The sequence below is a fragment of the Bufo gargarizans genome, chromosome 4 (genome assembly GCF_014858855.1).
Source record: "Bufo gargarizans isolate SCDJY-AF-19 chromosome 4, ASM1485885v1, whole genome shotgun sequence".
Classification (NCBI taxonomy): Eukaryota; Metazoa; Chordata; class Amphibia; order Anura; family Bufonidae; genus Bufo; species Bufo gargarizans.
This window is the reverse complement of record NC_058083.1, coordinates 39,985,101-40,012,022: the sequence shown is the minus strand read 5'-3', so window position 1 is coordinate 40,012,022 and position 26,922 is coordinate 39,985,101. Positions and strand designations below refer to the sequence as shown.

Genomic DNA, 26,922 nt, shown 5'->3' with positions numbered 1-26,922 from the left:
TTCGCGAATTCGAATATGGGACATGCCGCTCAACACTAGTGCTGGGCCTAAATTTATGACAATGGACTGTTGCAGTGGTGGGTGACGTGAAGCCTGATTCTCTGCTATGACATGCAGACTGATTCTCTGCTGACATGAAGCCAGATTGTCTGTTACGGGACCTCTCTCCTCTGCCTGGGTGCTGGGCCTAAATATATGCCAATGGACTGTTGCAGTGGTGGCTGACGTGAAGCCTCATTCTCTGCTATGACATGCAGACTAATTCTCTGCTGACATGAAGACAGATTCTCTGTTACGGGACCTCTCTCCTCTGCCTGGGTGCCGGGGCCTAAATATCTGAGAATGGACTGTTCCAGTGGTGGGTGACGGGAAGCCAGATTCTCTGCTATGGAACCTCTCTCCAATTGATTTTGGTTAATTTTTATTTATTTAATTTTTATTTTAATTCATTTCCCTATCCACATTTGTTTGCAGGGGATTTACCTACATGTTGCTGCCTTTTGCAGCCCTCTAGCTCTTTCCTGGGCTGTTTTACAGCCTTTTTAGTGCCGAAAAGTTCGGGTCCCCATTGACTTCAATGGGGTTCGGGTTCGGGACGAAGTTCGGATCGGGTTCGGATCCCGAACCCGAACATTTCCGGGATGTTCGGCCGAACTTCTCGAACCCGAACATCCAGGTGTTCGCTCAACTCTAGTCATGAGCAAACTATTATAGTAATGTTTCTCTGGGGAATTATGTGCCTCTCCTGACCATGGGTCTTCAGGCATTGTCTTCTTCCCTATATTGGTCCAGCTCTGAGCTAAGAATGAATTATGCTGCAGAGCTTTCAGGAACTAAAGTATTTAAACCATTTATGCACAAAGAAAACTTCTTTTTAATCACTTAAAGCAACACTAAACTTAAAAATAAAAGATAAAAGTAAAAAGAAATAGAGTTGCCATCACTGTTTGCAAAAATTCTGCAGAGAGAAAAGGTGTTAATCTCCTGCTTATATGCTCCATCTTTGGTTGGAGACAAACTGTAGGGCTTTAAAGAATAAAAAAAAATAATAATAATGCTGGCTAGGAATCTTTCAGCGAGGCTGAGTGTATGCCATCAGCTCCCTAAGGCTGGGTTCACGTTTTGGCTCCGGATGCGTCCCAGGTGCATTGCGGCAAACCTGCGCGAGTAGGTACGCAATTGCAGTCAGTTTTTACTGCGATTGCGTTCTGTTGTTCAGTTTTTATAGCGCGGGTGCAATGCGTTTTGCACGCGCGTGATAAAACACTGAATGTTGGTACCCAGACCCGAACTTCTTCACTGAAGTTCAGGTTTGGGTTCAAGGTTGTGTAGATGTAATTATTTTCCCTTATAACATGGTTATTTAACATGGTGAGTTAATTTTTTTTTTTTTAACCCTCAATTGACCTTCTACTAAGCATTCTGTATTAAAGAATGCTATTATTTTCCTTTATAACCATGTTATAAGGGAAAATAATACAGTGAATAGGCTTTCATCTTAGCAACCATGTGTGAAAATCGCACCCCCGCAGAAATCTCGCCCGTGTGAACCCAGCCTAAAGGTAGCAGATTACACTATGTGATATGGCAGAGACTTTCCCTGCCAGCAACTTGACCAGGTGAGAGTTAGGCTAGAACACCACTGGATTGCTTGGAGTATAGAGTCGTTTCTTGGCCACACATCTTTCATCCATGGCTGACAATGGAGTGGAGTAGGAGGAGGATTAGTCTGAGCAGGAAAAGTGGTAAAGACAAGGATATTGTACTGCATGTGGATGCAGCCTTGCTACCACGAGAAGGAGGACACTAGTTGGCGGCCACTTCTATTTTCTCACTGGATCGAGTGATGCCACTTCATGTGCTGCAATAGAGCTGTGGTGCCTACGTTTGTGTTTGAATTCCCACAGCTTATTTTCATCCTTCAGATCTTTGTTGCACACAGCAATGCAATGTAGTTTGTAATTTGCGCTTAATAACACTGGTTTCAAAAGGAACTTCTGTGCTATAAAACACATGGTGCAATGCAATAATGCGTTCGCCTACCAACAATATAATGATTGAGTGTTGGATGTGAAATGTTTTTTCCATGCATCTGGTTGTTTTTGTAATGCAGAACTGCTAGGATGAGGTGCTGCAGCAGTAGAATATTACACAGTGTCCCCAGCCCCTAAGCCCTCACACCCTCAAAGTCCCTAAAATCTACACACATTTCTTTCTATCCTTTCCCTAAACTGTCCCTCTTAGGCCTCATGCACACGACCGTTTTTTTTCACGGTCCGCAAAAACGGGGTCCGTGGGTCCGTGATCCGTGACCGTTTTTTCGTCCGTGGGTCTTCCTTGATTTTTGGAGGATCCACGGACATGAAAAAAAAGTCGTTTTGGTGTCCGCCTGGCCGTGCGGAGCCAAACGGATCCGTCCTGAATTACAATGCAAGTCAATGGGGACGGATCCGTTTGATGTTGACACAATATGGTGCCATTTCAAACGGATCCGTCCCCATTGACTTTCAATGTAAAGTCTGGAGTTCTTTTATACCATCGGATTGGAGTTTTCTCCAATCCGATGGTATATTTTAACTTGAAGCGTCCCCATCACCATAGGAACGCCTCTATGTTAGAATATACTGTCGGATATGATCTACTTCGTGAACCTCAGATCCGACAGTATATTCTAACACAGAGGCGTTCCCATGGTGATGGGGACGCTTCAGGTTAGAATACACTACAAACTTTGTACAAGACTGCCCCCTGCTGCCTGGCAGCACCCGATCTCTTATTGGGGGATATGATAGCACAATTAACCCCTTTAGGTGCGGCACCTAAAGGGGTTAATTGTACTATCATATTCCCCTGTAAGAGATCAGGGCTGCCAGGCAGCAGGGGGCAGCCCCCCCCCTCCCTAGTTTGAATATCGTTGGTGGCACAGTGTGCCCCCACCATCGCCCCCCCCTCCCTCCCTCTATTGTATTAAATCGTTGGTGGCACAGTGTGCCAACCACCATCGCCCCCCCCCCCTCTATAGCAGTAACATTGGTGGCAGTGTGCGGTCTCAACAGTAGAAGATTCATACTTACCTGCTTGCTGCTGCGATGTCTGTGTCCGGCCGGGAGCTCCTCCTACTGGTAAGTGAAAGGTCTGTGCGGCGCATTGCTAAAGAACTGTCACTTACCAGTAGGAGGAGCTCCCGGCCGTTCACAGACATCGCAGCAGCAAGCAGGTAAGTATGAATCTTCTACTGTTGAGACCGCACACTGCCACCAATGTTACTGCTATAGAGGGAGGGGGGGCGATGGTGGTTGGCACACTGTGCCACCAACGATTTAATACAATAGAGGGAGGGAGGGGGGTCGATGGTGGTTGGCACACTGTGCCACCAACGATTTAATACAATAGAGGGAGGGAGGGGGGCCGATGGTGGTTGGCACACTGTGCCACCAACGATTTAATACAATAGAGGGAGGGAGGGGGGCCGATGGTGGTTGGCACACTGTGCCACCAACGATTTAATACAATAGAGGGAGGGAGGGGGGCCGATGGTGGTTGGCACACTGTGCCACCAACGATTTAATACAATAGAGGGAGGGAGGGGGGGCGATGGTGGGGGCACACTGTGCCACCAACGATATTCAAACTGGGGAGGGGGGGGGCTGCCCCCTGCTGCCTGGCAGCCCTGATCTCTTACAGGGGAATATGATAGTACAATTAACCCCTTTAGGTGCCGCACCTGAAGGGGTTAATTGTGCTTGTGCTATCATATCCCCCTGTAAGAGATCGGGTGCTGCCAGGCAGCAGGGGGCAGTCTTGTACAAAGTTTGCAGTGTATTCTAACTAGAAGCGTCCCCATCACCATGGGAACGCTTCTGTGTTAGAATATACTGTCGGAAATGAGTTTTCACGAAGTGAAAACTTAGATCAGAAAAAGCTTTTATGCAGACGGATCTTCGGATCCGTCTGTATGAAAGCAACCTACGGCCACGGATCACGGACACGGATGCCAATCTTGTGTGCATCCGTGTTCTTTCACGGACCCATTGACTTGAATGGGTCCGTGAACCGTTGTCCGTCAAAAAAATAGGACAGGTCATATTTTTTTGACGGACAGGATACACGGATCACGGCCTCGGCTGCAAAACGGTGCATTTTCCGATTTTTCCACGGACCCATTGAAAGTCAATGGGTCAGCGAAAAAAAACTGAAAACGGCACAACGGCCACGGATGCACACAACGGTCGTGTGCATGAGGCCTTAGTATACAGCTATCCCCTTTCCTCTGACATGGCAATAGAAGAATACGTACCCTAACCATTCTACTTTCTAAGACCTTCACCGTATTATTCACTAAACCAATGAGCTTCAGTATTGTAGGATCATTATAATCAAATCTATGATCCATCAGTAAGGACACAATTATGTTGGCCACGGCAGCATTTATAATAGCGTGATTATTAAAGGATTTGCCTGAAAAAAAAAAAGAGAAGAAAAATGTCAGCTTTGAGTGCAGGTTATTGTAGCGTTTCAAAAACAGGAAAAATGGTCACAGAAAAAAACAGGGTAAATATATTTACAGTTTCAGATACTAAATAAATCCCTCAAAAGAATTGACGGGTTTTAAAGCAAAACAACAAACCTTTATTTATATTGCTGGTAAAAAATACTAGTCCCTTTCTTGGAATAAATATAAAAGGCTTTCGTGAGTGTGTATCAAATGGGGGGGGGGGACCTTAGCTATCACTATGCTCTAAGTCTGGCTAATAATCATACCCCCTGCTCGACGCAGAGACATAATGCAGCAGCACCGGTGCGAGTATGGCCATACTAGCGCCGATGCTGCTGCATGATTCTTAGTGCAGCATCTGCTCTCTCTGTCTGTTAGGCTATTTACACTACCTCTATTATTTATGCCCTAAGAGCTCCTGATGAACGGTCCATCACAGGGCTATGAGAAACGCGTCAAGCCAGGGTATGATTATTAGCCAGACTTAGAGCATAGTGATAGGTAGGGTTAGTGATGAATGAACATCGGCCGGGACGTTTTGTGAACGCGCATTCGCGATCAAATGTTCGCAAACCGCGCGTTCGCGGCGGGCCCCATTCACTTTAATGGCAGGCGAACCTGAAAAACCTTCAGGTCATATTTGCAGCCACCAAATACTTACTAGAAGTGCACAAATAGTCCCACAACATGGACAGTGATATACCAGAGGGGGGAACAATGGCAAAAATTCCCACAAAAATGTGTATTTTAATCAAGGCCCATTTTTTTGCGTCTTAAAGGGAAACTCTCAAAAATGTGCCATGCTGGAGCCTTGACCTTTATGCTTTTTCTACGGTGGTCCCTCTTCAAACACTGGAGCATGAAGGCCCCTATTTGCACTAAATTGGAAGCGGCGGAGCGCCCTGGCTCCTGGTCATCACCCAGGAGAATGTCGTCCTCGGTCTCCTCCCCTCAGCCACGAAAAACACCAAAAGTTTAAAGCCTGCTCCTCCTTCTCTTTGCCCCAGCCACCATCATTCTCTGACTCCTCTTCAGACTCCTGCTGACTTGTCTCAGATGGAGCAGCCCCCCCTGGGAATTCATTCAGCATAGCGATTTCCTCATCTTCCAGCCCCTGCTCCTCAACGCCTTGATCAATGACACGACGCAATGCATGCTCCAGGAAGAAGGTGTAAGTTAAGATGTCACTGATGGTGCTCTGGCTGCGACTGACCAGTTTGGTGATCTCATCAAATGTCTGCAGAAGTCTGCATGCGTCGCGCATGAGCAGCCATGGGCGCGGTGAAAAAAAAACAAGCTCCCCAGAACCTGTCCTGCCACAGAGTTCCTACAGGTAGTCGTTAACGGTACGTTTCTGCTGGCGCAGCCTATCAAGCATATACAAGAAGAGGTACCAGCGCGTCGGGCAGTCACAAATCAGACATCTGACAGGCAAGTGGTGTCACCGCTGAACGTCAGCAAGGTGAGCCATGGCCGTGTAAGATCTTCTAAAATGGCCAGAGAATTTCCTGGCCTGCCGAAAGACATCCTGTACCCTGGGGTATTTGTCAACGAATCACTGCACGACTAAGTTAAGGGCATGTGGACACTGGCAGAGGAATTTCCACCCACAGCAAAACAGATGCGGGTACCAATCCTACCGCGCTTGCAAAAAGAGGGCGATTTGAAGATGTGTTGGTCACTTCAGATATGAGATCATTCTTGCAGCAAACCTATCAACAGCCGCCCTCCGGATCCAGCCTCAGGGAACGCCTAGACCGACAGGTGTCCTACTACATCGGGTTAACAGCCGATGTGGACGCTCTGAGAAGCGAGGAACCCCTTGACTACTGTGTGTCATTTTGTCCTGTTTCAGAGCACTCAGTAGATTGTCACCGTTGTCGCACATCACTTTACCAACTGTCAAATTGAGCAGGGTTAGCCACTGATCAGCCTGTGACTGCAGAGCTGAAAGCAGTGCAGGATCGGTTTGGCTCTTGGCTTCCAGGCACAACAGCCGCAGCATGGCAACGTCTCATCTGGCACATCGAATAGGTTCTGGGGAGCTTGGGGGGGTGCAGCGAAAGAGGCGGTGCCAGTGAAAAAGGAGGAGTCAGCCGCCAAGGAGGATATGGAGAATGGAGTAGGAGGAGGAGAAGAAGAGGCAGGCCTACATGCAATCCATAGTGGTAACACCAAATCCACACGGGTGCCACGGGTAACATGGTTGACGGCCGTCAGAAGGTTCACCCAGTGGGCAGTAAAGTTATGCTAGACCACGTGTCTGTGGTCAGATGTATCTTGGCACCGATACTGTGTGCCAGAGATATATTAACTTGCCGCTAAACGTGGCCATATAGCTCGGGATGCCCTTCTGGGTGAAATATTTCCTTCCGGGGATCTTCCATTTTGGTGTGCCAATGGCCACAAATTTTCTAAATGCCTCTGAGTCCACCAATTTATATGGCAGTAGTTTGCGGAATAGCAGTTCCGACAAGCCAGTGGTCAGCCGTTGGGCAAGAGAATTATCCGGCGTCATCATTATTTTACGCTCAAACATTTGGGCCATGGAAGCCTGCCTTGTGCCGGATGAACGTGACGACGGGATGGTGGAAGGTGGAGTGGAGGACAAATGGGAGGAGAGAGGAGAAGGAGAAGAAGAAGAGGCAGGACGTGGAGCGCCGTGAGTGTGGCTTCTGACGGCGTTGCTCCCACTGGGCTCGGTGATGGGAGGCCAGGTGCCTTCTTAAAGAGGACATTTCATCAGTTTTGACATAGGCTAATTATGGTATTACCTTGTAGGGCGGCCCCCACTGATACCATGGGTGTTTTTTGTTTTAGCCTCCACCGTTCGTCCGCTGTGGCCCCCCGATAATTTGGCGAGCTGTATTATAATGAGCAGTATACTCGCAATGGGGAGGAGACGCAGTCTTATGCTGTGGGAGTCTCCTTCTCCCTGGCTGTGAGAGCGATCCAATCAGAGCGGACCGCTCACAGTCAGGGAGAAGGAGATGCCCACAGCCGAAAACTGCATCTCCTCCCCATTGTGAATATACTGCTCATTATAATAAAGTGCTCCAAATCATCGGGGACCACAGCGGGCGAACGAGGGGGGGGAGGCTTTTTAAAAATAAAAAAAAAACACCCATGGCATCAGTGGGGGCCACCCTGCAAGGTAATGCCATGATTAGCCTATATCAAAACTGATAAAGGGTCCTCTTTAAGGCGGTCGTCCCTAGGTGAGTGTTGGGCTTACCACGACTTATGCGTTGACAGGACAGGCTGTGGATGGCAACACTATTGTCAACAGCTGACACGTTAAAAAAAGCCCACACTGCGGAGCCATGTGCGGGCGTCCTGGGAGCACCAGATGTGACCGTGCATGGTGGATGGCTTGCTCCAGAAACATTTGCACTCTCCTTTTTGCCTCCTGTGCAATGCAAGTTCTGCCTGCTTCTCCTCATTCTCCTCCCTTTCTGCTGCTTCATCTCTCCCTCTGAACTCCCCTCCTCTTCCTCTCATGCGGGCACCCACGTGACGTCCATCGACACGTCATCATCGTCACCTTCACCACCACTGACAGTAAAGATCTCGGAGTAGGCAGCAACAGCAGGGACCACCCTCCTTGGGCTGATCTCTGTACTGTCATCAGACCACTGGGTTGCGGCCATTACTACCTCCTCTTCCTCATCCAATACCAAGAATGGCTGAGCATCGGTAAGGTCTGGGAATGGATGGGAAAATAATTTCTCTGACTCGAGTGGAGGGGCTATGGTGGTGGTAGTGGTGGTGTCTTTGGGGATGCACACAGCAGAGAGTGAGGAGGGTGCAGATAGAGAGGATGAGGAGGGTGCAGAAGCGGAAGGCTGAGTGAGTCACTCAACAAACTCTGGTGTGACCTTTGACGTAATTGTACGCACCTTCTCCAACTTTCCTCCTAGGCTCCGGCCTGGTGCACCTGCCCGACCTCTACCACCCCTGCAGAATGGCCTGCCTCTTACTTTACCTGTTATTTTCCAAATGACCCTGTACCAAAAGTCCCTAGAGAAGAGCAGTATTTTGGGAAGCAGGTATATTGCAGGCCTCAATCAGATGTTAGTTGAATCAGGTATTTCACCCTCAAGCAGTAATTTTGTGGACGCAGGTATATGGAAAACCTCAATCACTATTTTTTTAAGCTGACATATGTTGGGCCTCAATCAGTTGTTAGTTGAAGCAGGTATATCACCCTCAAGCAGTAATTTTGTGTATGCAGGTATATGGAAAACCTCAATCACTATTTTGTGGAAGCTGATATATGGAAGGCCTCAATCAGTTGTTAGTTGAAGCAGGAATATCACCCTCAAGCAGTAATTTTGTGTATGTAGGTATATGGAAAACCTCAATCACTATTTTGTGGAAGCTGATATATGGAAGGCCTCAATCAGTTGTTAGTTCAAGCAGGTACATCACCCTCAAGCAGTAATTTTGTGGACGCAGGTATATGGAAAACCTCAATCACTATTTTGTGGAAGCTGATATATAGAAGCACTCAATCAGTTGTTAGCTGAAGTAGGTGTATCACCCTCAAGCAGCAATTTTGTGTATGTAGGTATATGGTAAACCTCAATAACTATTTTGTGGAAGCTAATATATGGAAGGCCTCAATCAGTTGTTAGCTGAAGCAGGTATGAGACCCTCAAGCAGTAATTTTGTGTATGCCGGTATATGAAAAACCTCAATCACTATTTTGTAGAAGCTGATATATGGCAGGCCTCAATCAGTTGTTAATTGATGCAGGTATATCACTTTTAAGCAGTAATTTTGTGGACGCAGATATATAAAAAAAACTCTAACTATTTTGTGGAAGCTGATATATGGCAGGCATTAATCTGTTGTTAGTTGAAACAGGTATATTACCCTTAAGCAATAATTCTGTGGACGCAGGTATATAGAAAACCTCAATCACTATTTTGTGGAAGCTGATATATGGAAGGCCTCAATCAGTTGTTAGTTGAAGCAGGTACATCACCCTCAAGCAGTAATTTTGTGGACGCAGGTATATGGAAAACCTCAATCACTATTTTGTGGAAGCTGATATATGGCAGGCCTCAATCAGTTGTTAATTGAAGCAGGTATATCACCCTTAAGCAGCAATTTTGTGGACGCAGGTATATGGAAAACCTCAATCACTATTTTGTGGAAGCTGATATATGGAAGGCCTCAATCAGTTGTTAGTTGAAGCAGGAATATCACCCTCAAGCAGTAATTTTGTAGATGCAGGTGTATGGAAAACCTCAATCACTATTTTGTGGAAGCTGATATATGGAAGGCCTCAATCAGTTGTTAGTTCAAGCAGGTACATCACCCTCAAGCAGTAATTTTGTGGACGCAGGTATTTGGAAAACCTCAATCACTATTTTGTGGAAGCTGATAGATCGCAGTCCTCAATCAGTATTTTCTGGAAGCATACAAATGCACTATAATATACTTTCTAAGTTAAAAAGTATAATATAAGTATATCACACCGATAGCACAACGTTACGAGTCCTTAAAAGGACTTTTGTGGCCCTATTAGCTAGCATTTGGTGTCCTAAGGGTACTTTTACAATTGCGTTGTTTGATTTCGGCAGGCAATTCCGTTGCCTGAACTGCCTGCCTGATCAGGCAAACTGTATGCAAACGCATATCATTTTTTCTGACTGATCAGGCATTTTTCAGACTGATCAGGATCCTGATCAGTCTGAAAAATGCATGATCAGTAAGAAAAATGCATTGCAATGCTGGATCAGTTTTTCCAGTGTCATCAGGCAAAACGGATCCGGTATTTATTTTTTTCAAATTTTTAAAATGTATGCGCAGACTGGAAGGATGAATCGGCATTCCCGGTATTTTGAATGCCGGATCCGGCACTAATACATTCCTATAGAAAAAAAATTCAGATCCAGCATTCAGGCAAGTCTTCAGTTTTTTTTTTGCCGGAGATAAAACCATAGCATGCTACGTTTTTCTCTTTTGCCTGGTCAGTCAATATGACTGAACTGAAGACATCCTGATGCATCCTGAACGGATTACTCTCCATTCAGAATGCATAGGGATATGCCTGATCAGTTATTTTCCGGTATAGAGCCCCGGTGACTGAACTCTATGCCGGAAAAGAAAAACGCTAATGTGAAAGTAGCTTAAGTTCCTAACAGTCTGTCCCTGCTCTAAAATGCAACCTCTCACTACACTGGCAAAACACATTATGTAAAATGGCTGCCAGATCGGGTTCTGTAATAGGGTTGGGGGTGTGTCCATGTGCTGAAACGTCCAAATTGGCTGTCCTGTCCCACCTGATGGATGTGTCATGGGTCAAAGTTCGGCACAATGTAAAAGAACATGGCACCGGCGTTCATCGTCATATGTTAGCTTGTTTGCGAATCGCGAACGAGCAAATTTTGCCGCGGAACGACAGCCGGGTGAACCGCAAGGCCATCTCTAGCTAGGGTCCCATGAGATCATGGAATTCAATACAGTGCGTGGGTCTCATATGATGCATTAGGGTCGCTAGCTATTTTATACTGGACACAATTAGAGACACAGTTTGATTACTGTTACCGCATCACTGGTGAGGTTTTGTTACTGTGGATCAGCTCTGGCTCTCTGGACATAGTACAAATAGCCAGCAACGTTTTTTTTTTCCATTTCCGTTCCGTTTTTTGCGTTCCGTGTTTGGTCCGTATACGGAGCAATTCATTTTAATGGGTCCGCAAAAAAAACGGACCTATTCCGTTTCAGTATTTTAGTTTTTCCGTTCCGTTCAAAGATAGATCATGTCCTATTATTGTCTGCATAAGGCCTTCTGCACACGACCGTTTTTTTTTCTGTTTACTGACCGCTTTTTGCGTTCCGTATACAGTCCTTATATGGAACCATTAATTTCAATGGTTCCGCAAAACAACTGGAATGTACTCCGTATGCATTCTGTTTCTGTATTTCCATTTTTCCGTTCCGTTGAAAGATAGAACATGTCCTATTATTGCCCGAAAATCACATTCCGTGGCTCCATTCAAGTCAATGGTCCGCAAAAAAAACGGAACACATAATGAAATGCATCCGAATGTCTTCCGTATCCGGTCCGTTTTTGCTGAACCCAATTTTTTCTATGTAATTACTATGTAATTTCTATGTAATTACTGTATACTGATATGCCATAAGGAAAAACAGAATGGAAACACAACAGAAACAAAAAATGGAACAACGGATTGTGTGCAGCAGGCCTAACAGACAAGGATAGTACTGTTCTATCAGGGGCCAGCTGTTCCGTTCCGCAAAAAACGGAATGCACACGGACGTCATCTGTATTTTTTGCGGACCGCAAAACACTGAAAAAGCCATACAGTTGTGTGCAATAGGCCTAATTGTGTGGGGTGGAGAATGTTCTGCTCCCCCCACCTCATTTAATATACACTTATCAAAGCCTTTTATATTTATTCTAAGTAAGGGACTAGTATTTTTTAACCAGCAATATAAATAAAGGTTTGCTATTTTGCTTTTTAATTTGTCAATCATTTTCAGTGATTTAAAAACTGGAAAAACCTCACATGTAGTTTTAAATTTGGCAACTAATCTCCATTTAAAAAAACTCTCCCACAGTTTTGTGTATACAGCAACTTTGCACACCTGTGTGTCTGCATGGATACATAAACAGAATTACATGGACATTATTACCTCTATAAGATCTGAACGTCTGTACTAAATATTCACACTCCTCGTTGATCTTGTCTTCTATGGTCTTCTTGCCCATTCCAAAGTCTCGTAATGTAGACAGAGTGAATCTTCTCATTACTTTCCAGGTCTCTCCATTTGAAAAGGCAACACCTGAATGGAGTAAGTGTAGGTTATTGCCGTGAATGTCTGATTCTAATCTATTATTGTATCACAGAGCTTCAGCTCAGTAACTGTTCCTGCCTCCATCCAGCCTTAAAGATTTTGGTATTCAGCAGTCACCTCATGTGGCTCCATGGCTGATGGCTGATTTATGACACACTTTTTCCAATGTTTTATGGAGACAATCTCTATCAATATGTCCTACTACTATACTGTTGAAAGAAAAAGTATGTGAACCCTTTGGAATGATATGGATTTCTGCACAAATTGGTCATAAAATGTGATCTGATCTTCATCTAAGTCACAACAATAGACAATCACAGTCTGCTTAAACTAATAACACACAAAGAATTAAATGTTACCATGTTTTTATTGAACACACCATGTAAATTTTCACAGTGCAGGTGGAAAAAGTATGTGAACCCCTAGACTAATGACATCTCCAAGAGCTAATTGGAGTGAGGTGTCAGCAAACTGGAGTCCAATCAATGAGATGAGATTGGAGGTGTTGGTTACAGCTGCCTTGCCCTATAAAAAAGCACACACCAGTTCTGGGTTTGCTTTTCACAAAAAGCATTTCCTGATGTGAATGATGCCTCACACAAAAGAGCTCTCAGAAGACCTACGATTAAGAATTGTTGACTTGCGTAAAGCTGGAAAGGGTTATAAAAGTATGTCCAAAAGCCTTGCTGTTCATCAGTCCATGGTAAGACAAATTGTCTATAAATGGAGAAAGTTCAGAACTTCTGCTACTCTCCCTAGGAGTGGCCGTCCTGTAAAGATAACTGCAAGAGCACAGCGCAGACTGCTCAATGAGGTGAAGAAGACTCCTAGAGTGTCAGCTAAAGACTTACAAAAGTCTCTGGCATATGATAACATCCCTGTTAGCGAATCTACGATACGTAAAACACTAAACAAGAATGGATGTCATGGGAGGACACCACAGAGGAAGCCACTGCTGTCCAAAAAAAAATTGCTGCACGTTTACAGTTTGCACAAGAGCACCTGGATGTTCCACAGAAGTACTGGCAAAATATTCTGTGGACAGATGAATCCAAAGTTGAGTTGTTTGGAAGAAACACACAACACTATGTGTGGAGAAAAAGAGGCACAGCACACCAACATCAAAACCTCATCCCAACTGTGAAGTATGGTGGTCGGGGCATCATGGTTTGGGGCTGCTTTGCTGCATCAGGGCCTGGACGGATTGCTATCAGCGAAGTAAAAATGAATTCCCAAGTTTATCAAGACATTTTGCAGGAGATTTTAAGGCTATCTGTCCACCAGCTGAAGCTCAACAGAAGATGGATGTTGCAACTGGACAACGATCCAAAGCATAGATGTAAATCAACAACAGAATGGCTTAAACAGAAGAAAATACGCCTTCTGGAGTGGCCCAGTCAGAGTCCTGACCTCAACCCGATTGAGATGCTGTGGCATGACCTCAAGAAAGCGATTCACACCAGACATCCCAAGAATATTGCTAAACTGAAAAAGTTCTGTAAAGAGGAATAGTCTAGAATTACTCCTGACCGTTGTGCACGTCTGATCTGCAACTACAGGAAACGTTTGGTTGAAGTTATTGCTGCGAAAGGAGGTTCAATCAGTTATTAAATCCAAGGGTTCACATACTTGTTCCACCTACACTGTGAATGTTTACATGGTGTGTTCAATAAAAACATGGTAACATATAATTATTTGTGTGTTATTAGTTTAAGCAGACTGTGATTGTCTATTGTTGTGACTTAGATGAAGATCAGATCACATTTTATGACCAATTTGTGCAGAAATCCATATCATTCCAAAGGGTTTACATACTTTTTCTTGCAACTGTATATGAACATCGTCGAGTGGGGAGACCCTCCATGTGCGATAATCTACAGTACGTAAGGTTTTTTATTTTATTTTTATTTTAGAGGTTTTAAATAAGTTGTCATAAAATAAATTTAATTCTCCGTACATTCCCCTCCTCTCCCTATAAAAGTTTTTACAAAATCTGTTGTCTTGCAAAAAAACAAAACTGCACAAGTCTGTAATACTGAATTTTTTTTAAAATAAAACACATTTGGAACAGTCTTTTAAGTCCTCATGCGCATGGCTTTTTTTTTCCGTATCCAATCAGATGTGGACCCATTCATTCGTATGGGGCCCCAAAAGAAAGAACATGTCTTATTCTTGGCTTCAAAATGCAGACCACGGACACATCGAGTTTGATACGTCTACCAAACACAACATCACGTGGATGTCATCCGTATTTTGTGGATCTGCATTTTGCGGACTGTAAAATACATGCCTAACTGGAATGTGTTTTAATGGGGTTAGAGAGATTGTCTTGTAATTTTTATATGGGGTTTTGACATTAAATGTGTTTTCCATGGTTAGAAAAGTAAAGCCAACTTCTTCTAAGGCTATGTTCACATCTGTCTCGGAGGCTCCATTCAAGACACTTTTTGTAGTTGTTTTCTGCTCTAGTTAATAAATAAGGGTCCTGAATGGGAGACCCCCTTTAGAATTTACATTAAAACATTTGAAAACTAGTTTTCGAAACCTGACAACCCCCTTCACTAGTTTGTTTTATTTAATTAGCACATAGTTACCGTGGTCATCTGATATTTTTAAACCTATTGCAGTAACAGGTCTTCCAGCAAATTCCTCGCTGTGGTTGATGAGAGCGTCCTTCAATATGTCATAACCACACAGGACAACAAACCTTTGTGAACCTAAATAAACTCTGAACACTGGCCCGTATTTCTTTGACATCTGGAAACACATAAGAAAACAAACACAAAGGATATTTAATAGTTTTACATTTAAAAAGTTTTCAGAGGTTTCCAACCTCATGACTGGCTCGACGGCTGTTGCATAAATGACAACCCTCAGAATCTGCTAGGAGTTGTGGTTTTGCAGACTAAAGAGCTACAGGTTGCAGACTGTTTAATTCTTGAATTATTATGATACACACTGCAAGGGTAATGGATAACATCCACCTATGTGCTGGTAGATATAAGGATGGCCACAAATGTAGATTTGTGGGTGCTATAGGCAGGAGTTGAGTCACAGTGCAGTTTACTGTGTCACTTGTTGTCGTATCTGAATCACTGTGTAGTCCCTAACATTGTTTGCCGTGTAGGCTGGCTGCATGTGCTCTGCGTACTGGCTGCGGGCTGCTACCCATGTCTGCTGGTTGCTTGGGTAGTGCAGGCTGGCTATCGCCTTCTATGTGTGAACTGTGTCCTGTGTATCTGTGTATTTCTAATGACTTGTATGCTCTGTGCTACTTATTTGCTCTGTGTTCATGTAAGGTTAAGGTTTCCCTGGTCTGCGTGCTTCATTACCAGGGGGTTAGGTGCTCTCATCTGTCAACTATGTAGACCAGTCTTTCTCCAACTTGACTGTGTGCAGGCTGTATGCTCCTGACCTGGGTGTTCCTCATCTGCCCTGATCTGTGTGGTTGCATGGTAATTTTTTTATGTCACCTTGTCTCGATGTCTTTAGCCTTGTTTGGGAAGGCCATGCATCCGTTCCGCATGGGGTCCAGACATGTGCTTGTCTCTTGTTTGTGCAGTTCTGTCTGGGACCTCCATGCATCCGTTCTGCATGGGGGCCAGGCATCTGCCTGTCTCCTGTCTGTGTGCAGTGTCCTGCGTCTAACGGTCGGAGGACTCTGCAAACTCACGGTAAAGAGTTAATGAATGTTCTAAATTGTAATGTAATATAATTGAATCAATGCACATTAATATGTAAAGCTGTAAATCCCTATTAACAAGCTGGTAACCATCACATGTAAACACACTAGTCACCACTATGGTGATATAAAAGGGGCTAGTTACAGGAAGGTCAGTTAAAGGGGGCACCCCCAATGCTCACAATCCCTGCATGGCCACCGTTGCCACTCCCCATAGAGTGGATCAAAACATTCAGCGGCGGGGGGAACAAATCAGTAGCAGACTGTGATGGGGACAAGCCTCCCTAGTGTCGCCTATGATGCAGCAATAGCAGTGCAAGGATCCGGAGCGATGGGGTTGTCGGGAAGCAGGTAAGTATAATCTATACGAGGGGCCCGGCATTGAGGGGGGATCATTATAGGGGTTAGATAACCCTTTAATGAAGTGAGCTGAGTTCAGAATATGCCAAGTAGAACAAAGTAGAGAGAGAAGTCCACCATGTAGATGTCTGTTGTAGCTCCCTTGGCAGTGGCCAGGCTAAGAGAGGTTGGAGAAAGAGATAACAGAAGCTCCCTAAAGCATATCAGTGTAGACTTAGGCATAGAGCAAGTGTAGTGGAGGTAACAGTATTTGAACTTATGGACTCCACAGCAGCGAGTGACCAGGAGAAGCTTCAAGGACCTAGACATAAATTGTATTTTACCACATTCCTTTATGGACCATGTGAAACCATTTCTATTAGCAACCAGTACAAAGAATGGAACAGAAGTCACATGCCTGCTGTTAGGGAGAACTGTCCTGTAGGTTGCAGAAAGGAAGAAAAAGACATAGAGAAGAAGGTGATATATCTAGCACCTGCCTGCTAGGAAGTGGACCAGTTACCTAATAAGCACAGATAAAGGACCAGCAAAAGGAGAGCATATTACTGTCATCAGAACATTGAAGCCTGTTAGTACCTCAACTGCCTGTTACCTGGGATTACAGCAGAAGTGAGATCGGAATTGTATTTGAATGGAAAGCAGCTACCCTCCATGATTACTGAGCCTGTACTACCTCAAAGACATCAAATTCTCAGTAAACGTTCTTATTTATTGAAATGGATTCTCTTAATTTTTACGCATTTGCACCGAAAGTTGCTGGCTAGTGTTAGGCAAGCATGCTCGGCCGAACACCAGTTCGGCTTTAGCATCGTGATGCTCAGCACATTGCGGTGTTCGGCTGAATACCGCGTGTGCTCGAGCGTGATGCTCGAGTCTCCTCCCCGCACGTTTGTTGGCTGCTATGCAGCCAATAAACGTACAGGTAAGTACTGCCATTCACTGTAATGCCATAGCCATGTTGGCTGCTGGCATTACAGTGATTGTCTGACCGGAACACATCATCAGGTGCTATATAGCATGTGTTCGGCTCAGTATTAGTCAGGAAGAGCTGGAGAGCTATTGAGGAAGGGGTAATGTGATACCCCGAAACGCGTCTAGCCTAGACAGGACCCCAGAAATTTGGACCACTTGGGAAGCTGGAGAACTTACTGGATTGTCACTAAGAAGGAATCGTCTGTCACACGAATGGCTCATTTGGAATATAACCAGTAAGGCCTGAGTCCATGTGGAAGGCCTGAATACATGTGCCAAACAACTGCCAGTGTGCGAATTCATTGACGAACTATCGGTCTACATCTCAGGGGACCATATTATTTCCTTCGTTGAACTACCAAGGGAGACGGTAAGACCGTTCAAGTTTATCCAGCGATTTTATCCAGCACTTTTATTCGTATAGCTCCTAGTCCGGTGGAACACTGCTGGTGGATGTTATAAACGGGACGCCGCTTAAAGTCTGTTCAGTGGATTGTGTATTGGGACTGTAGATTCTTTCGATACCCCTGTGATTAAATTGAATAGGACAACATCAGAGGACACTGTTTATCGCTATCATTAGCTGGGTGACTTTTCCATCCGAATATTCAGCTGAATATTTATACGAACATTGTATTATCGAGTATTTCATTATTATTCCTCAAATTTTATTACATTTTAGATTTCTATTTTCCAAGTGTTTTATAGGATTTTACTGCAAGTTATGTGTTATATACAGACGTGGACAAAATTGTTGGTACCCTTTGGTCAATGAAAGAAAAAGTCACAATGGTCACAGAAATAACTTTAATCTGACAAAAGTAATAATAAATTAAAATTCTATAAATGTTAACCAATGAAAGTCAGACATTGTTTTTCAACCATGCTTCAACAGAATTATGTAAAAAAATAAACTCATGAAACAGGCATGGACAAAAATGATGGTACCCCTAACTTAATATTTTGTTGCGCAACCTTTTGAGGCAATCACTGCAATCAAACGCTTCCTGTAACTGTCAATGAGACATCTGCACCTCTCAGCAGGTATTTTGGCCCACTCCTCATGAGCAAACTGCTCCAGTTGTGTCCGGTTTGAAGGGTGCCTTTTCCAGACTGCATGTTTCAGCTCCTTCCAAAGATGCTCAATAGGATTGAGGTCAGGGCTCATAGAAGGCCACTTTAGAATAGTCCAATTTTTTCCTCTTAGCCATTCTTGGGTGTTTTTAGCGGTGTGTTTTGGGTCATTGTCCTGTTGCAAGACCCATGACCTGCGACTGAGACCAAGCTTTCTGACACTGGCTAGTACATTTCTCTCTAGAATTCCTTGATAGTCTTGAGATTTCATTGTACCCTGCACAGATTCAAGACACCCTGTGCCAGACGCAGCAAAGCAGCCCCAGAACATAACAGAGCCTCCTCCATGTTTCACAGTAGGGACAGTGTTCTTTTCTTGATATGCTTCATTTTTTCGTCTGTGAACATACAGCTGATGTGCCTTGGCAAAAACTTCGATTTTTGTCTCATCTGTCCACAGGACATTCTCCCAGAAGCTTTGTGGCTTGTCAACATGTAGTTTGGCATATTCCAGTCTTGCTTTTTTATGATTCGTTTTCAACAATGGTGTCCTCCTTGGTCGTCTCCCATGTAGTCCACTTTGGCTCAAACAACGACGGATGGTGCGATCTGACACTGATGTTCCTTGAGCATGAAGTTCACCTTGAATCTCTTTAGAAGTCTTTCTAGGCTCTTTTGTTACCATTCGGATTATCCGTCTCTTAGATTTGTCATCAATTTTCCTCCTGCGGCCACGTCCAGGGAGGTTGGCTACAGTCCCATGGATCTTAAACTTATGAATAATATGTGCAACTGTACTCACAGGAACATCTAGTTGCTTGGAGATGGTCTTATAGCCTTTACCTTTAACATGCTTGTCTATAATTTTCTTTCTGATCTCTTGAGACAGCTCTTTCCTTTGCTTCCTCTGGTCCATGTCGAGTGTGGTACACACCATATCACCAAACAACACAGTGATTACCTGGAGCCATATATATAGGCCCAATGGCTGATTACAAGGTTGTAGACACCTGTGATGCTAATTAGTGGACACACCTTGAATTAACATGTCCCTTTGGTCACATTATGTTCTGTGTTTTCTAGGGGTACCATCATTTTTGTCCATGCCTGTTTCATGAGTTTATTTTTTTACATAATTCTGTTGAAGCATGGTTGAAAAACAATGTCTGACTTTCATTGGTTAACATTTATAGAATTTTAATTTATTATTACTTTTGTCAGATTAAAGTTATTTCTGTGACCATTGTGACTTTTTCTTTCATTGACCAAAGGGTACCAACAATTTTGTCCACGTCTGTATATTGATATTTTGTGTTTATTATTACCGCCAATATATACTGTTGCTCATTGCTATTTTATTATTATATATGCTAATAATCTTCAATTGGTTCAGATATCTTCAGAGTGCCCAGTTACTTTCACTTCATTTGAACGGCAATTAGTGTTTTACAAGGTGGATGATGATGATGAGACACAGTTGCCAATAGGTCTACCGCAATTAGTGTCTCAAGAAGTTCATGATGAGGATGAGACACAGTTGTCAATAACTGCTTAGGTCAACAAGTCAGGAGGATAACCAAAGTGAGGAAGTAGAAGAGTAGGTGCTGGATGATAAAGTCACTGACCCAACCTGGGAAGGTGGAAAGCCGAGCGAAGACAGCATTACAAAGGGGGAGGAATCCACAGCACTGCAACAGGCTGGAAGAGGCAGTGGGGTGGCAAAAGGGAAAGGCGGGCCACACCAAACAGGCCCACAACTGTTCCCCAGAGCACCCCCTAGCAGCAGTCTACCTTGCCAAGGGGTAGGTTGTCCGAAGTCTGGCAGTTTTTTTAGGAAAATGCGGATGATAATACAATTGTCATTTGCAACCTGTGCCGTACCAAAATGAGCAGGGGTAAGAGCACTAGCAACCTCACCACCACCAGCATGATCCACCACATGACATCAAAGCACCCTAATAGGTGGGCCGAATGCCTGGGTCCACAACCAGTGTCTGCGGGTTACACCACTGCCTCCTCTTCCCGTGTGTTTCGTGCTGGCCATTCCCGTGTCTAAGACGCAGGCTGAATGCCTCCCGCCATGCACCTGAACCTTCGCAAGCACCATCAGCTAGCACATCCACTTCTGTGTCCCAGCGCAGCATGCAGATGTCTATACCCCAGGCCTTTGAACAAAAGCACAAATACCCAGCCACACACCCACAGGCCATAGCACTAAATGTGCACCTTTCCAAATTGCTGGCCCTGGAAATGTTGCCATTTAGGCTTGTGGACACTGAGGCTTTCCGCAGCCTGATGGCAGCGGCTGTCCAGTGGTACTCTGTCCCCAGCCGCCAATATTTTTCATGGTGTGCAGTCCCAGCCTTACACCAGCATGTGTCCCGTAACATCACCTGTGCCCTGACCAACGCAGTTATTAGGAAGGTCCACTTAACAACTGACACATGGACAAGTGCTTTTGGCCAGGGACGCTACATTTCCCTGACGGCACACTGGGTGAACGTTGTGGAGGCCGGGAGTGAGTCGTACCCTTCGATGGCACAGGTGCTACCGACACCAACGATTGCGGGCCCTACTTCCATAAGGGTTTCCACCTACGTTAGTGGCTGCAACCCCCCCCCCCTTCTCGTCCTCCGCCTCCTTCTCCACTTCCACCTCTAAATTATCATCTTGCAGCACCAATCAGTCATCAGTCAGTAGCTGGAAGCAGTGTAGCGCTGCAGTGGGGAAGCGGCAACAAGCCGTGCTTAAACTGATCTGCTTAGGTGACAAACTGCACACCACCACAGAGCTGTGGCAGGGGATAAGGGACCAGACTCGCCACTCAACCTAGAACCAGGAACGGTTGTATCTGATAATGGCCGTAACTTGGTGGTGGCTTTGGAGCTTGGCAAGCTCTCACAAATGCCATGCCTAGGCCACGTGTTCAACCTAGTGGTTCAGTGGTTTCTCAAAACCTACCCCAATTTGCCTGAGCTACTGGTGAAGGTGCTCCGCGTGTGTGCCCATTTCCGCAAGTCATCGACAGCTTCCGTAAGTCTGGCAATGCTGCAGCAGTGCTTGAAAAATTGCCAGCTCACCGACTGTTGTGCGAAGTGAGCACATGATGGAACTCCACGTTCCACATGTTGGCCAGGCTTTGTGAGCAGCAGAGGGCAGTAGTGGAATACCAGCTGCAACATGGTCGTCGCCTTTCCAGTCAGCTTCCGCTCTTTACAAGCGACGAGTGGGCATTGATGTCTGACCTCTGTGAGGTTTTCCGCAACTTTGGGGAATTAACAAAGATGGTGAGCGGCGATAACACTATTATCAGCATAACCATCACTCTTCTGTGTCTACTCAAACACTCGCTGCTCAGAATTAAAGGGGTTCTGCACTTTCATTTAACTGATGATCTATCCTCTGGATAGATCATCAGCTTCTGATCGGCGGGGGTCCAACACCCGGGACCCCGCCGATCAGCTGTTTGAGAAGGCAGTGGCGCTCCAGCAGCGCCGCGGCCTTCTCACTGTTTACCGCCGAGCCGCCCGCCCATTGACGTCACGACTAGTATCAACTAGCGTGGGCGGGGCTAAGCTCTGTTCACTTGAAAGCTGATGATCTATCTTCTGGATAGATCATCAGTTAAATTAAAGTGCAGAACCCCTTTAAGGCGGACGCTTTACATGTAGAAGAGGTGGAAATGGGGGAAGAAAGTACACAGGGTGATAGGCAGACCACCCTCAGTTCCTCTTCTCAGTGCGAATTGGATGATGATGAGGAGTAGGAGATGGTTGCCTCCGCTACAGAGGGTAGTACCCATAGCAGGTTTATTCCATCTGTTCAACATGTATGGGTAGAAGAGGAGGAAGAGGATGAGGAGATTGAGAGTCATCCTCCTGATGAGGACAGTCAAGTCTTGTCTGTTGGGACTATGGCACACATGGCTGACTTTATGTTAGTCTGCCTTTCCCGTGACCCTCGCACAACGCATTTTGGCCAACAAGGAGTACTGGTTGCTTACCCTTCTCGACTCCTGATACAAAGAGAACTTCTCATCTTTCATTTCTGTGGTGGAGAGGACGAGCAAAATGGTGCAATACCAGAAGGTCCTTGTGGACAAATTGCTCCAAAAATTTCCAGCTGACAACGCTGGCTGCAGAGTGCGTAGTTCCTTGGCCAACCGAGAAGGGAAGACGAGGGGAACACATAGCAGTTCCAACAGAGACAGGGCAACACTCTCCAAGGCCTGGGACAGTTTTATGACACCGCCAGCACCCTCAACCTGATGTGTGGCCTAGCGTCACAAGGAGGGAAACATTTTGGAATATGGTGGAGGAGTACGTAGCAGACCATCTCAGTGTCCTTAGTGATCCCTGTGTGCCTTACAACTATTGGGTGTCCAAGGTAGACATGTGGGACGAACCGGCGCTCTACGCCTTGGAGGTTCTGGCCTGCCCCGCCGCCAGCGTTTTGTCAGAGCAGGTATTTAGTGCTGCTGGGGGCATAATAACAGATAAGTGCATCCGCCTATCAACTGAAAATACTGACCAGTTGACTTTTATAAAAATAAACAAGGCCTAGATTGCCCCTGACTTCTCTACTCCACCAGAGGACAGTGGCTGATAATAAAGGCACTCTAAATGTGGCTTTTATGGTGTATTGAATACACTGTATTCCCATGCACCCCTTCCACCAGTAAAAAGGGTATATGGTTCAATCTCCCTTTTCTCGTCGTCCTCCTCCTCCATCATATCAACATGCTTATTAGGCTGCCCTCGATCCTAATGTTTTAGAGGGTCAGCTCAGCAGCGGGCCTTCACCCATAATGTTTTAGAGGGTCACCAGCAGGTCCTCACCCATAATGTTTTGAGAATCACCAGCAGGCCCTCAACCATAAAGTTTTAGAGGGTCAGCTCAGCAGCAGACCCTCACCTCTAAATTTTTAGATGGTCAGCTCGGCAGCAGGCCCTCGCCCACAATTTTTTTAGAGGGTCAGCTCAGCAGCAGACCTTTGCCCATACATTTTTTTAGATGGTCAGCTCGGCAGCATGCCCTCGCCCATAATTTTTTTTAGATGGTCAGCTCAGCAGCCGACCCTCACCCCTAATGTTTTAGATGGTGAGAACAGCAGCAGGCCCTCGCCCCTAATGTTTTAGAGGGTCACCAGCAGGCCCTTGCTCTTTATGTTTTTGAGAGTCACCAGCAGACCATCAATCATCATTTTTCAAGGGTGTGTATGATGCCCTTCTTTATGTGTAATAAAGGGTGTATTGGAGTGTCGGTTCCTTGTAATTTTTTAAAGCCCTTTCCCTTAGTGCATAGGCTTTATGAGTATAGGAGTCCCACTACCTGAACAATTGCACCACAATGTGAATGAGGCCCACCTTTATGTGATATACAGGTTGTATCGGAGTGTCTGTTGCTTGTAATTTTAGGCAGCACTTGCACTTTTTATACAAGTATATATATAGGAAAGAATGTTTCCTAACAATATTTCCTCCATCTAAAATCGATTTTATCTTCGGTTTGGTGCGTATTATTGTCACTCTGTAAAAGTGGCGTACTACTCGGACAACATTGTTCCCAGCAGCGACCTGGGAGTCCAAGATTCATCCAGACATCCTCCCCATGCTGTTCCCGAACCATTTCAGTGGTGTTTCCATCAATTTATGTCCTTTTACTATGAACCAGAGACCCTTCCCTCTTCAGAGCAGGGGGTGCCTGGTTTAATGCTTGGGTTCTCCCATTGACTTCCATTGTGCTCTGGTGCTCGGTAGAGCACCCGAGCATCCCGAAGTGTTCTATTTGAGCACCTGAGCACTTTGGTGCTCAACCAACAGTAGTGCTGGCATCACGAATACAGGGCTTTACCTAGCCTTGCACCTTAAAACATCACCATCAAGGGCAAATCAACCTACATCAGGCAGGAGAATTCAAGACCCACATAGCGACCCAAAGGGAAGAACTGGTGCTCCCTTCCCATCACTGCACGCCGGTCCAGGAATGTCCAGAAAACTGTGAGCACTACTAGTACTCCCACGCGGCCTGGTCTCTGCATATGCAGCTCTATCTTTGATCTCCATGCATCTATTCTGTGTGGGATCCAGGCATCTGCCTGTTCCATGCCTGTGATCTCATTTGTGTTCCTGCTTATGTCTTGTGTCTGAATGGTGTCCTGCATTTCCATTTTTTTTCTAGGTTCCTATTAGTTTGCCTGGTTCTGTTTTGTATGTACCTCGACCGCTGATGCTCTCACCAGCGGCTTTGGCCTTGCAGGTGTTGCCCAAATGCACTGGAACCATCCTAAGAGGAAGTGTGTGAATCTTTTGGAAAGGCTAACCCCTGCATCAGGGGTATTGTAAAGAACGGGGTTCACTTAGATAACACCCTTGAGTCTTTTAGACCTATGTATGTGTTTGCATGGCTACAGACTGCAAACAAGCCCAATGTAGTCTGATCCTGCAGTCACTTATCGTCTTCCATCTGCTTAAAGGTTCCTTTACACTGTTCATCAACAGCAGCGGACATTTAGATGGCACAATCTGCTGCCAGCAAACTATTATTTTACGTGTCCACACCAAAGATCCTATTACCCAATGAAAAAGTGCATCAGCTGCACCTTTACACCAGCACATTATCACTAACGAGCTTCGTACAAACACTCATTAGGGATAATCTGCCCAAATAACAGGCAGCCTAAAGGGAACCTTAAAGATGGACGCAAAGGGTACGACTGATCACAGCAGGTTAAGACTATGTACAAAATTGTTTTTAAAATCTTTATTAATTTGGACATATGGGAGCTGTACACACACAGTGGTAAGATATTTTTGAGCCAATATCATAAGTACAGTTTGTTAATTTTAATGTATAATATGCACTGGTCAACTCTCCATATTATACAGTATATCTATCAATAAAGAGCCACCAACAATCAGTTCACAAATGGAACTCAAATGCATGCTACATCTGTTCATACAAAAAATATCTTTTTTACCTCCATGAAAGATTCTTGGGGGTTTATCGAGTTGATCAAATGGATATTTCCTATAATCGGTAATGGCATCGGACCAGGAGGAAATTTTTTGCATCTTTTCTGATTCTCATAAACACTGACTAGAAATAAGATGACGACAAAAGCCACGAGAACTGAGATGGGGTCCACGGGGAACATGTCCAGAAAAAAAATCAAACCTAGAAAAAAGAAGAAAACATAAGCTGAAATTAGGAATCTACTTACTAACACTAATTCCTTTTAAACTTTGCCACCAGATGGTATTTTTTAGAACTGTTCTTGCCTGGGGTCAGAATTGAATAAAATTAATAAATATGCATTAGTCATCCATTTCCTCCACTGATGCAATTTCAACACTTTAGTCCCCAATATTCTCTATTACCTGGTCCTCGCTTGACCCAGAGAACATAGAAAATGGATGTAAAGGGCATTTTAGCCAATTATTGCCTGCTGCGATAGCCTTGGCCATTGGTTGAGTGGAAGTCCAAGCAATTACCAAGCAGGGACCAGAGCAGTGTCATAACGGCAGCCACAGTGGATTAGTGAGCTGAGCCATACTTATTTTTTTTTTTTTAACCCATTCTGGCCCTTTTTAAAGAGGTCACCACTAGAATTGAGCGGACACCTGGATGTTCGGGTTCGACGAGTTTGGTCGAACTTGAAAAAAAGTTCGGGTTTGGGAGTCGAACTTGAATCGAATCCCTTTGAAATCAATGGGGACCCGAACTTTTGGGCACTAAAATGGCTCTAAAATAGTCCTGGAAATGGCTAAAGGGCTGCAAAAGGCATCAAAATGTGAGAGCATGGCAACTGTTCTGCAAACAAATGTGGATAAGGAAATGACTTAAAATAACATAAAATACAAAAAAAATTAAAAATAACAATCTGGATCTAGGAGTAGGAGGTTGTGGAGGCGGAGGATGGGTGTATGTGGCGGTGTAGGTTGACGTGGCGGTGTAGGTGGAAGCGGCGGTGAAGGAGGAATAGGTAGCCAACACAGATTTTTTATTTTTAAATTGGGGTATTCCCCAAAATATTGGGGCATATAACAAAATAAAACAAAGAATAAGTGCACTTGAGTACAAGAATGGATGGTTGAGGCTGGTATAAATGTCTATTCTGCACAAGGTACGGACAAGTCCTGTTGGATCCATGCCTGGTTCATTTTAATAAAACGTAAGCTTGTCCACATTGGAATGCCATCAGCAGCGTGCGCTTGTAGTCGCGCATCTTCCGATCAGTAACAAACAGATCAAAACAGATGTTTTCACTAAATTTAGTTCCCTGTCAGCAATGCAGAGCAGGGGATCATTCATGGCAAAAGGAGGTTCATGTCACCCAGCAATAGAACAGACAATTTTGAGCGATTTAGGCCCCTGTCACCCAGGCACAGCAGGGGTTCATTCACGGCAAAAGGGGGTTCATGTCACCCAGCAATAGAACAGAGGATTTTGATAGATTTAGGCCCATGTCACCCAGGCACAGCAGGGGTTCATTCACGGCAAAAGG

General features: G+C 44.9%; 1 protein-coding gene across 2 annotated transcripts in view; it reads right to left on the bottom strand.

Moving 5' to 3' along the window:
* The window catches only part of LOC122934422 (cytochrome P450 2K6-like), a 119,963-nt gene that overhangs the window by 34,158 nt on the left and 58,883 nt on the right, over positions 1–26,922 (bottom strand). For both annotated transcript variants that reach the window (XM_044289872.1, XM_044289871.1), the window contains exons 2-5: positions 25,396–25,592; positions 14,923–15,085; positions 12,167–12,316; positions 4,298–4,458 (exon numbers count right to left, since the gene is read on the bottom strand). In XM_044289872.1, coding sequence (XP_044145807.1) covers positions 4,298–4,458; positions 12,167–12,316; positions 14,923–15,085; positions 25,396–25,572 — 651 coding nt within the window. In that variant the 5' untranslated portion in view covers positions 25,573–25,592. The remainder of the gene's footprint in view (positions 1–4,297; positions 4,459–12,166; positions 12,317–14,922; positions 15,086–25,395; positions 25,593–26,922) is intronic.